General features: G+C 46.6%; 1 protein-coding gene across 1 annotated transcript in view; it reads left to right on the forward strand.

The window, feature by feature from the left end:
* LOC106810084 (relaxin receptor 2-like) overlaps positions 1 to 12,816 on the forward strand; it is a 36,782-nt gene that overhangs the window by 5,619 nt on the left and 18,347 nt on the right. Inside the window, exons 3-4 of the mRNA XM_014813358.1 lie at positions 2,499 to 2,610; positions 4,381 to 4,452. Of these exons, the coding sequence (XP_014668844.1) occupies positions 2,499 to 2,610; positions 4,381 to 4,452 (184 nt within the window). The remainder of the gene's footprint in view (positions 1 to 2,498; positions 2,611 to 4,380; positions 4,453 to 12,816) is intronic.

A 12,816-nucleotide genomic window follows, 5' to 3' on the forward strand; every position in this document is an offset into this window, starting at 1 on the left:
TTACTTACGTGATCGGGATAGACAGGCATACAGAGAGACAGACAGACAGAGAGACAGAGAGACAGACAGACAGAGAGACAGAGAGACAGACTGAGAGACGGACGAACGAACAGACAGAGTAACAGACGAACGTACGCACGCACGCACGGACGCACACGCAGAGAAGGAGCGAGCGAGCGAGAGAAATATAGAGCGAGGAGGAAAGATAGCGAGAGAGAAAAAGCGCGCGCGAAAGAAAAAGAGAGAGATAGAAAGAGAGAGCGCGCGCATGAGTGGGAGAGAAAAAGAAAGAAAGAAAGAAAGAAAGAGAGCGCGCGCGATACAGAAAGAGAAAGTAAGAAAGCCAGAGAGAGAGAGAGAGAGAGAGAGAGAGAGAGAGAGAGAATGAAAGAGCGCACACTAGAGATCCATAGTTCGCCGTGTGCACGGATGGACACATTCTAAACCGTTACTTGTGCGTGTCATCAGACATTTGAGCTTCGACAAAAACTCATGCGAACTTGTCGCGTATTTGCAGCATCTCCCGCTGTGCTTACTCAGACTCGCTAGCTAGCTACGTAGTGAATAAGTCTTTAATGGCTTAGGTTTCTATGCTGGTATTCTAGTATATAGTTAGTCAAGTATACGTTCGCGCTCGTGCATATATACGCGCACACATACGCACACGCACTCGCGTACAAACATGCACAGGTACTAAACGGTTTTTTTGCGCGCGCTTTGTTCTAACTTTTGACGCGTGGAAAAAATATAATGAAGATTGCGATGTTGTCGTCGTGCTGTTTGAGAGAACAATGTGATTTTAAAATAACTCCCTTGTTTAAACCGACGCCGTTGTTAATAGCTTGCCGCCAGTCACGCGAGTGACAGTAATAAACGCGGTGCCATCCTCGCTTCTATTTATTAATCCTGATCATACGATTCCGCCGCCCTCATCAAAGCTACGGATCCGTTCTTTTTGCATAATCAAGATCAAGAGCTTATAATACCTTATTATTAGATCTTGTATATAATTAGCTATTGTATAGCTTTTGTATTACTAGTTCTTTTTAAGATGTATAAATAGACCCCGATTGACATTGCGCACATTATTAGTATTAAATGTAAATCTCGCTAAAAAGCGTTCAGCGTCACATTTCCTGCTCAAAATTAATTCAACTCATTCTCGTTGGAGAAGTGCCAGCAGGAGCGAGAAAAAAACAAGAAAATTTGTTTTTTATTCGCTCCCGATGCTAGCTATAACGTAATCAACTGATAAGTGAAATCTAATTATCCATGAAGCTCAACTAAAAGTCTTTGCGTAGTCAATCGCAAGCATTATTCCAGCAGGAATATACGTACGTGCAATAGCAGCAGGAGACACGGCGTGGAAATCAAATATCTCCAAAGCTGTAATTATAGTCAATATCCAGTCGACACACGGTCTGTGTTGTTTGACACTCGAGAACTCAAATTGTTCACGATTTGCGAACTGAAAAGCTCGCGTTCATAATCATAATATACGCTTTTGTTCATATGCAAGCGTTCGTTATAAATATATTCACCCGATACACGTGGATACATTGTGATACATAAGTGGGTATATATAACACAGGAGCCAAGGTTAGGCTATGACGGCCTTCAACTTCAAAGCGAGTAGAGATTTTTTTAAAGCCCGTGCGCACGTGCGTGCAAGCTTTTTTCCAAGACAAAATGTCCTCAGGTTGATATCGCCTCGCTTTTTGCCACAAATACTTACTGCGGAACACATTAGATTCGCACGCCCCGTCAATGGTCCCATAATAGCAATCATTGTTCGCCGTAAGTTTTTTGTTAGGTGTACCTTACTAAACTTTCTTAAACCCCCCCCCCACCAACCGCTCGCGCGCGCGCGCGTGATTGAATGACGACGTTCTATTCCCGCAGTCATCTGGAAGATAATGGAATCAAGGTGCTGACGTCAGGCGTATTCCGTGGACTGGAAAATCTGAAGAAACTGTGAGTGCTTCAGTGGTATTAAGTTTTAGCAGTTTGTGGGAATGGCGTCGCGCGTCGCTTTACCTCGTTCGTTGCAAAGCGTATCTTACAGTGCAAGTCTTACATGCACGTGTTTCCTAAACGCGTCTTATACGTGTCTCCTAAAAACGTCTTACACGTGTCTCCTAAACACGTCTTATACGTGTCTCCTAAAATCGTCTTAAGGCCCGTCTCCACACACGCGGCACGACACGACACAGCAAAACGCAGCGCCGTTGCGCTGAAAAAAAATACATTGTGATTTCGCGCATTGTGTCTGAGCGCATTGTGTTCACTCTGGTTCAGTGATCAGAAATTATGCATGTGCTTGTTGTCCATTGGCTGAGCAGAACACACACACACACACACACACACACACACACACACACACACACACACACACACACACACACACACACACACACACACACACACACACACAAAACGAAAGTAAACGCGATAAGAAAGGGGCGTTTCAATAATAAGTATACGTGCATCTCTTGCAGAGCTGGACGTCTACCCGAAGCAATGCACCTGTAAGCATCTCAGCTATATCTCGTGCATCGACCAAGGATTAACGAACATACCCGAACCGATACCCGCCAACGCCACCCGTCTGTAAGTATATCACGCGCATATCACAGCACTGCCTGCCGCCTCCTTCCGACCCCGTCCATTCTATCCTATTCTATTTCGTTCGAATTTATTTTGTTGTTATTTTCATTCCATTCATGATTCCTGATTTTGTTTTTGGGAATATTCTATGCTGTTCCATTTTTTTCTTTTCTATTAGTTTTACTAGCGCTATTATTTTGGTTTTTAGCACACGCGTGCGCGCACGCACACTCTCACGCACATGTACACGCACACACACGCGCGCATGGACACGCATACGTACACGCACACGCTCACGCACATGTACACGCGCACGCGCACGCGTACATGCAGACACAAACTTTGTATGTAGAAAGTATCGCACCTGCTAAATTCATTGCCGGCTGTGAACTGCGGCGTATTTGTAAGCGAACCACGAAAGAAATTCAAATTCAATAAATAAAGAAATTATTCAAGGATTTGGTCTTAATAATTTGAGTTAAGATTTCCGTTTTCACTTTTCTGGATAATTGCCCAGAGCGTGTCTTTCATCATCTTCACTGAATAACGCGCCATAATTACAACAACGAAATGCAAGTCTGCGCTAGCCGGCGGGTTGTGTTCGGCGACACGTCTCATGCATAAATATAAAAATAATATAATGTTAATGTAATATTGTTCCGCGAGCTATTATATACATACCGAACTCATTCTCATTTACGCCGTATGTCGATTTCTACTGCTCAATGGCGATAAATTGATGGAACTTTCGTTTGAGAAATTGCCGCCGCATTGCGCCGGAAATTATCGCAGTGTTATGTGGCTCCTGGCGCCACCTCTGGGCAATAACGATAATTACATCTTCTTAACCCTGCTTTTTCTCGGCATTTAGTAATAATCTCCGACGGTAATCTAATATTCATAAATTCAGCTTAGAAAATTTATGACAACTGAGTTTTTAGATAAGAAATGTATTTTAATGACGCAATTTTTCGCTGCCAACGAGGTAAACTTTGTATGCGCTAGCTTAGGAGCGCCTGAATCGGCAAGCATGGGATTAGATGGGTAATTTTCTCAAGGACCCGAATTACTCAATACGCTTGCCACGTAAAAGTCACTGTAATCCGCTCACACACATATGCTCGCACACACACGCGCGCGTGCACTCACATGCAACCCTCTCTCTCATTCTCTCCCCACTCTCCCCTCTCCCTTTCTCTCCGATCTCTCTATCTATCTATCTCACTCGCTCTCTCGTTCTCTCTCGCTTGTGCTTTTTTCTCTCCTTCTCTCTCTCTCTCTCTCTCTCTCTCTCTCTCTCTCTCTCTGTCATCTCTCTCTCTCCCTCTCCGTGTTGTTCTCTCATCTCCTGTTTCATTTCTCTTCTTCGCATTGTCTCTCGCATTTCTGTGTCTCTTCCTATCTACCTCACCTACTCTCTCGTTCGCTCGCTCGTGCCCTTCTCTTTCTCTCTCTCTCCTCTCTCTCTCTCTCTTTTCTCTTCTCTCTCTTCTCTCTCTCTTCTCTCTCTCTCTCTCTGTCTCTCTCTCTCCCTCTCCGTGTGTGTCTCTACCATCTCTCTCTCTCATTCTCTCTTCGCCATGTCTCTCGCTCTCTGTGTCTCTCTATCTATCTCACCTACTCTCTCGTTCGCTCGCTCGTGCCCTTTCTTCTCTCTCTCTCTCTCTCTCTCTCTCTCTCTCTCTTTCTCTCCTCTCCACTCTCTCTCTCTCTCACTCTCACTCTCTATGGTCCTTTTCACACTCGGTTTTTCTCCGAGTTTCTCGTTCGCAGAGTTCTAAAGGGAAATGCCATCTCTGAGATCAACAACGCAGCCTTCGAGGAGCTGACCAACTTGGAGCTACTGTGAGTGTAGCTCTAGAATTATATCCCTTCCCCTGTGGCCGCACGTGTCGCAGAGCGAAGGGCTATAGGTCTAGAGCTGCTACGAGTATATACCGACCAAGCTTAGTTACCGGGAGCACACCTGCGGTCCGCACATGCCGCTGTGGTGCTGTGTGGGTGTGTGGTGTGTGACTGTGTTGTGTGCAACCGCGTGTGCGTGTGGCCGTGCTGCGTGTGCGTGTGCGTCGTGCGTGTGCGTGTGGTAGTGCGTGTGTAGTGTGTGTGTGCGTGGTGGTGTGCCTGTTGCGTGTGCGTGTGCTCGTGTGCGTGTGCGCGAGCCCGTGTGGTGTGGGTCCGGGGCGCGCCCGTGTGACGTGTGTAGTGCTGTCGTGTGCTCGTGTGCTGCTCCTGTGTGTGTGTCCTGTGTGTGTGTGCTAGTGCGTGTGTGTGCGCTGTGTATGTGTTGTTGTGTGTAGGGTGTGTGTGTGTGTGTGCTGTGTGTGTGTGTGTGTGTGTGTGTGTGTGTGTGTGTGTGTGTGTGTGTGTGTGTGTGGTGTGTGTGTGTGGTGGTGTGTGTGTGTGTGTGTGTTTGTGTGTTATGTGTGTGTGTGTCGAGTGTGTGTGTGTGTGTGTGTGCTGTGTGTAGTGTGTAGTGTGATCGTGTGTGTGTATGGTGTGGTGTCGTGTGTGTGTGGTAGTGTGTGTGTGTGTGTGTGTGTGTGGTGTGTGGTGGTGGGTGTAGTTGTGCGTGTGTGTAGCTGTGTTTGTGCTGTGCTGTGTGTGTGCTGTGTGTGTGTATGTATGTGTGTGTGTGTCCTGTGTGTTGTGTGGCGTGCCGGTGATTGCGTTTTCTGAATGTGTTGTGATGTCGTGTGTGCGTTGTGTGTGTGTGATGTGTGTGTGTGAGTGTGTGTGTGTGTGTGTGTGTGTGTGTATGGTGTATGGACGGTGTCACGTGTGTGTGTGGGTGTGTTGTTGGTGTGTGTGTGTGTGCGCGTGTGTGTAGGTGTGTGGTGTGTGGTGTGGTGGCTGTGGTGACGCGCAGTGCGTGGCGCGCGTGTATGTATGGTGTATGTATGTCGGTGTGTGTGTGTGTGTATGTGTGTGTGTGTGGTGTGCTGCGATCCACGCCGTGCGTGTCTATGTATGTATGATGGGTGATGGGTCCCCAGCGTATAACGAGCGCGTCCTACTGCGCGCGTACGAGCGTACATGTGTAATACATTCTCGTCGCGTGCGTACACTGTTGTACATACAATTCGCTGCGTGCCGTACATGCGTGCCGTGCGTGCGTTTACCTACATTGTGCGAAGTAGGCGACGACGATGACAAATAATCACATTCGGTAGTACACCTAGAACTATAGACCGTCGCCGGCGCCGCGCGTGCTTACATCGGATAGATTATTAGCCAACGGAACGTAGTCGTCTCGTTCTGCTTAATTATCTACTACGTTACTTTGCTAGCGCGCGTTGGCATTAATAAGCCATTAAAGGCGCGCAAGCTCGGAGCGTATCGCATTTCGCCACAAATTTCCGGTTCAAGTTTCCGGCGAGATCGAGTCGTGGCGTTACATTACACGGACGGTTGTTGGGGCAACGGACGGACCGCGGCGTCTCTCTCTCTCTCTCTTCTCTCTCTCTCTCTCTCTCTCGTCTCTCTCTCTCTCTTATCTTTCGTTCTCTTTCTTATCTTCTCTCTTAGGGTGAAAAGGGGCAAGAAAGATGATTGGTCTATTTCATAGTGGTGTGCGTACATTCGTTCGATCCGATGCACGGGCGCGGAGTGTGCTGCGTGCGTGCGCGCCTGCCTGGTACGTGCGTGCATTCGTTCGTCCGGTCCGTGCGCTGTGCATGCAGTGCGTACGTCCGTGCGCGTCAGTGCATGCGTGCGTACGTCCGTGCGCGTGTGCATTGCGTCGCGTACGCCCGTGGCGCCTGCTGCCATGCGTGCGTGTATTGCTTGCGTGCTCCGTGTGTGTGCGTCCTGTGCGCGTGTGCAAGCAGTGCGTCGCGTTCGTGCGTGCGTGCGCACGCGCGTGTGTGGCGTTCGTGCGCTCTACGGTGCCGCTCTTCATTTTCAGCGCCGCATGACAACAAAGCCGGTTACATTATAGCGAACCTGTCGCTATTGACTGAGACGATGACAGCTGTCCGCCTACCGTCATTACACGTTTCCACGCGCTCTCTCTTCTTTCTCTCTCGCTCTCTCTCTCTCCTCCTCATCCTCTCATCTCTCTCTCTCTCTCTTTGCCTCTCTCTCAGCTCTCTCTCTCTCATCTCTCTCTCTACTCTCTCTTCTCTCTCTCTCTCTTTCTCTCTCTCTTTGCTGCTCTCTCGGTCTCAATTGAATTATCTTCACTTAATACATAATTAATTCACTTCCTGATAAATTAGTTTCTGCTTTTGATTCTCGTCCGTAACGTGTTTTTTTGCTGCGCGCTTTGTTCTAACTTTTGTACGCCGTGGAAAAAATATAATGAAGATTGCGATGTTGTCGTCGTGCTTTTGAAGAGACAATGTGATTTTAAAATATAATCCTTGTTGTTAACGACCCGTTGTTAATAGCTTGCGCCAAGCTCACCGCGAGTTGGACAGTAATAAACGCGGGTGCGATCTCGCTTCTATTTATTAATCCTGATTCATACAGATTCCGCCGCCCTCATCAAAGCTACGGATTCCAGTTCTTTTTCGCATAATCAAGATCAAAGAGCTAATAATACCTATAATTATTAGATCTTGTATATAATTACGCTATTGGTATAGCTTTTGTATTAACTAGCTCTTTTTAGAATGCTATAATATAGACCCCGATTGAACATGCGCACAGTTATTAGTACTTAAATGTAAATCTCGACCCTAAAAGCGTCCAGCGTCACATTTCTGCCCTTCAAAATTAATTCAACTCATTCTCGTTGGAGAAGTGCAGCAGGAGCGAGAAAAAAACAAGAAAATTGTCGTTTTTTATATCGCCTCCGATGCTAGCGTATAACGCTAATCAACTGATAAGATGAAATACTAATATCCAATGGAAGCTCAACTAAAAGTCTTTGCCGTTAGTCATCGCAAAGCATTATTCAGCAGGATATACGTTACGTGCAATAGCAGCAGGCAGACACGGTCGCTGGGACATCACAATATCTCAAAGCTGTAATTTTATCAGTCAATTATCCGCTAGTCGACACACGTCTGTGTTGTTTGACACTCGAGACTCAAATTGTTCACGATTTGCGAACTGGAAAGCTCGCGTCATAATCATAATATACGCTTTTCTTCATAATTGCAAAGCGTCTCGTCTATAAATATTATTTCACCCCGATACACGTGAGGCGCCATACAATCTGTGCATCACATAACCGTGCGGTATATATAGACACAGGAGCCAAGAGGTATAGGCTAGTGCACCGGCCGTTTCAACTTCAAGCGACATGTACGAGATTTTTTAAAGCCGTGCCCGCACACGTGCGTGCAAGCTTTTTTCCAAGACAAAATGTCCGCTCAGCAGTTGATATCGCCTCGCTTTTTGCCACAAAATACTTACTTGCGGAACACATTAGATTCGCACGCCCGTCAATGGTCCCATAATTAGCAATCATATGTTCGCCACCGTAATTTTTTGGTAGGGTGATACGCTTACTAACACTATTCTTAAAACCCCCCCCCCCACCAACCGCTCGCCATGCGCGACGCGCGTGAATTTCAATGACGACGTTCTATTCCCGCAGTCATCTGGAAGATAATGCCGATCAAGGTGCTGAGCGTCAGAGCGTAATTCCGTGACTGGAAAATCTGAAGAAACTGTGAGTGCTTTCCATGGTATTTAAGTTTAGCAGGTTTTGTGGGAATGGCGTCTGCGCGTCGCTTTACCTCGTTCGTTGCAAAAGCGTATCTTTACAGTGCAAGTCTTACACGTGTCGCTCCTAAACGCGCGGTCTTATTACGTGTCATCCTAAAAAACGTCTTAACACGTTGTCTCTAACACGCTTATGTGTCTTCCTAAAAACGTCTTTAAGGCCCGGTCTCCACACACGCGGCACGAACACGACACAAGCAAAACGCAGCGCCGTTGCGCTGTAAAAAAATACATTGTGATTCGCGCATTGTGTCTGCAGCGCATCCTGTGTTCTACTCTGGCTTCAGTGATCAGAAATTATGCATGTGGCCTTGTTGTCCATTGGCTGAAGCAGAACATCGCTGATAAAAAACAATTGCGTGATTGGTTCAATTGTCTTTTCGCCGCTCACGTCAGGCCGGCCAAAAGTCAAACTCATTTTGACTTTCGCCGTCGCCGTGAAACCCGGCTTGGCGCCGTGCCGTCAGTCAGTGGAGACTGGCCGCATAAGCACTATAACGATTTGAACTTTGCCGCCGTAGGGGTGAACGACGCCGGTTTCAGTGGCGTTCCGCATGCCGGCGCCGCGTGTGTGGCAGACAGACCTTTACACGATGTCTCTAAAACACTCTTCTTATAGTGTGTTCTTCTAAAACGCGTTTACACGTGTCTCCTAACACGTCTATATACGTGTGTCTCCTAAAACGCGTCTTATACTGTGTCTCCTAAACACGTCATTATTACGTGTCTCCTAAACGCGTCTTATGACGTGTCTCACCTAGGCGCGTCTTATACGCTGTCTCTTAAACGCGCCCCCCCTCTTATACGTGTCTTCATAGGCGCGTCTTATTTACGTGCTCTCCTAAACAAGTCTTATACGTGGCTCTTAAACGGTCTTATTACGGTGTCTTCATAACTGGTCTTAGTACGTCGTCTCCTAAACGCGTCTTATACTTGTCTCCAAACGCGTCTGATACGTGTCTCCTAGGCGCGTCTTAATACGTTTGCTCTCTTAAAACGCGTCTTATAGTGTCTTTCTAAACGCCGTCTTATACGTGTCTCACTAAACCGCGTCGTATTACGATGGTCCTCTCCCTAGACGCAGTCTCCAGTACGTGGTCCTTCCTAACGCGCAGTCTTATACGTGCTCTCCTTAAATGTCGTCTTTTACGTGTCTCTTAAACGCGTCTTATACGTGTCTCCTAAATGCGTCGTATACGTGTCTCCTAGACGCGTCTTATACGTGTCTTCTAAACGCGTCTTATACGTGTCTCCTAAACGCGTCGTATACGTGTCTCCTAGACGCGTCTCATACGTGTCTCCTAAACGCGTCTTATACGTGTCTCCTAAATGCGTCGTATACGTGTCTCCTAGACGCGTCTCATACGTGTCTCCTAAACGCGTCGTATACGTGTCTCCCAAACGCGTCTTATACGTGTCTCCTAGACGCGTCTTATACGTGTCTCCTAAACGCATTTCATACGTGTTTCTCAAACGCGTCTTATACGTGTCTTCTAAACGCGTCTTACACGTGTCTCCTAAACACGTCTTACACGTGTCTCCCAAACGCGTCTCATACGTGTCTCCCAAACGCGTCGTATACGTGTCTTCTAAACGCGTTTCCTCGCAGCGTGTCTTGCAGAGTGTGTATATATCAGCAGTGCACGAATAGAGGTGAATGAATATATCTATTCGTTTACTGCCGTGTATATATTTATATAATATAATATATATATATATATAACAGCGTGTTTTTCAGCGTGTATTCATGCAGTGTACGAATAGAGATGAAAAACGAACTCCATTCATGTACTTCTGTGTATATCACAGCGTATCTTGCAATCAATTGTGCCTTATGCATGGCTTTTACTTGAGCAGTGCGGGTGAATAAGTGAAGTCGATTAGTTTAAAAGCGGCAACTATACGTCAACTCAGGCATCTGCTTTTCAATCGCATGTTCAAGCTTCTGCTTTGCAATATGTGATTGACAGTCAGGCGTCAAGTAACTACAGACTTCATCCCTAAACATGGCTTTTACGGTCTTTACATAGCCTTTACATGGCCATTACATTGTATGGCCTTTACATAGGCACATACGGCCTTTACATGGCCGTAAAATGCCGCTGGACCCATAAATGCCATTTAGTTCTTTACGTTATATTTTTTACGCTGCGCCATCAGTAGCTGAGTAGCATTAAGCCGACTATTCATAGATGTAGACTGACTACGTACGTCGCCGAGAGCTTTTGAGCCTTAGTCGCAGAGGCTGTTGAGGTCCGTCTAAATGATAATCGATGACAAAGCGATTCCTCGGATCACACGAGCACTTTGCAATGTTTTGTTCTTGTTATTAATGTCGAAGGAAAGAATACAAAGGGGAGGTGTAATAGTATTAATTCACAGTGTGCGTGACCGTGCGTACCTAGGCGCGCACTTGCGTGTGCGTGCGCGAGTGTCAGTGTGTACACGCGTGCGTGCGCGGGTGCATGCATGTGCAAACCGTTTCAGCACAGAGCGAATTCACTTATCGACCACTCTTGTTTTCTTTCACCTTTCCATCCGCAGAGCTCTGGCGAAAAACGAATTGAGGACGCTACCGAGGGATATCTTTCGAGGATTGCATAATCTCGAGTGGCTGTAAGTATAATACGTCAGCGAGCGTATCGACGCTGGGCAGGCATCGAAGCGCATGCATACATACACGCGCAATCTCAGGAATAGAAAGATATGCGCATGCGGCGGGTTGAACGTTTACAGCAAATTGCAGACGAGCTTGAGGGAAAAAAACATATCATCCGAGAAAGTGGGGATGCCATGGAGAGGTTGCGTGGCGTGTTACGGGGAGATACATGGGGGGACAAAAAAGGGGATAAAGAGATGCATGAGAGAGAGAGGGGGAGAAAAAAGAGCGATACGAGAGAGAGAGAGAGAGAGGCGGAGCGCGACAGAGAGAGGGGAGAAGGATGACGAAAGAAGAGGGGAAAAGAACGAAGAATGTCGGAAGAAAGGGAGAGGTCGAATGAGAGAACAACAAAGAAAGAGAGAAGCAACAAGAGAGAGAAAAATTTGAGTAACGAATGACAGACAGAGAGAGAGAGAGAGAAAAAGAAAGAGAGTGGGAGAGAGATGGGTAAATAAATGATCAACCTAGTGGCAAACCTCTCCCCTGATTAAATACGGGCAATGCGTTAGCTTAAAAGTCCCTTAGCATAGTAAAGATCGCCAGACCGAGCTCAAGACGGGTGACAACAAAGCCTACAATACAAAAATCTCATATGCCCTATATTTTGCCCTATATATATATATATATATATCATACTAATATACTATATATATAATATATATAACTATATATCCTACTCTCTTTGTCTGGCTGCTTACTCCGACCTATCCGAGCTTTTTTTCGATCCTCCTCTTCTGCCGCCTCGTTTTTACTCCTTTATTTTTCGCGCTGTAATTTACTCATGTCTCGTTTTACCGTTTAGTTTTACTCCAACACCACACCCGACTGTACTCCCCTGTCTGCCTTCTATTATGCTCCTCTAATTGCTCTTCGTTACTCGTCTCGGTTTGTTTTGTTTACTTAGTCGCTTTTCTAGCATTTACATTTTTACTTTCACCGTTACTTCCATGTACTTTTGTTATTTACTCCACTCACCACGGCGTGGCATTTCCCTCACTCGGCAGCTTCTTTAGTTCTGTTCTGCTTCATCCAGCTTTGTTTTCGCTGCTCCCTCTCCTTACCGCTTACCTACACCACTGCTGTTGTCAGGCTCTTAGCATTCCACGTGTTACCACACCACTTGCTTTGTTACAGCCTGTAGATTACCCACACCACCTGCGTTCACTCGTCAGCTCCTTATTTACCACACCACTGCCGTTAAGTGTTAGTATTTTGAATGGGCTTGTGTGTCTGTCTTGGCTTGAATGTAAGTTTATGGCTGACAATGTACCGTTTATAACGTGATGCCTCAGCGTTTTCTTTAGCAGTTAGTACCACGTACGTGGTTTACGCCACACCTGCTGTCTTACATACGATATTCCCAATGCTCCTCATTTCCGCTTGACTTATCACACTTGCATTTATTGCAGACTTCATTCGTTTACACCCTCATGTCCCTATACACGCTCACTTCATGCATAACAATACCCCGGTTTCTGTTCCTCACATTTGTGGCCGGCTTATCCTCTATCTCTTTTCCATAATCATGCACGGCCTCTGCTGTACATTTACTTGCTTAACCCCCTCTGTTCTCCCCAATCCCTACATCACGTCTTCTCTCTTCTTATCTGTTCCTTTTGTCATCACCCATCTCTTCTCCACCACAGTGTATTGCCTCTTCTAAATACCCTAAATATCCGCCCTCCACACACATAACCGTGTTCGGCCCCCTGGGCTACAGGTTCACTGCTATTCCTTCCCTGCCCTCCACCTCCTGAACAACCCCACGGGCCCAGCCTCTCTTCCACCTACCCAGTCTCGTCCGGTCTGCGCACGCTCTCTCTCTCTCTCTCTCTCTCTCTCTCGTCTCTCTCTCTCTCTCTCGTCTCTCT

Source organism: Priapulus caudatus, unplaced genomic scaffold, assembly GCF_000485595.1.
Source record: "Priapulus caudatus unplaced genomic scaffold, Priapulus_caudatus-5.0.1 Scaffold409, whole genome shotgun sequence".
Taxonomy (NCBI): Eukaryota; Metazoa; Priapulida; class Priapulimorpha; order Priapulimorphida; family Priapulidae; genus Priapulus; species Priapulus caudatus.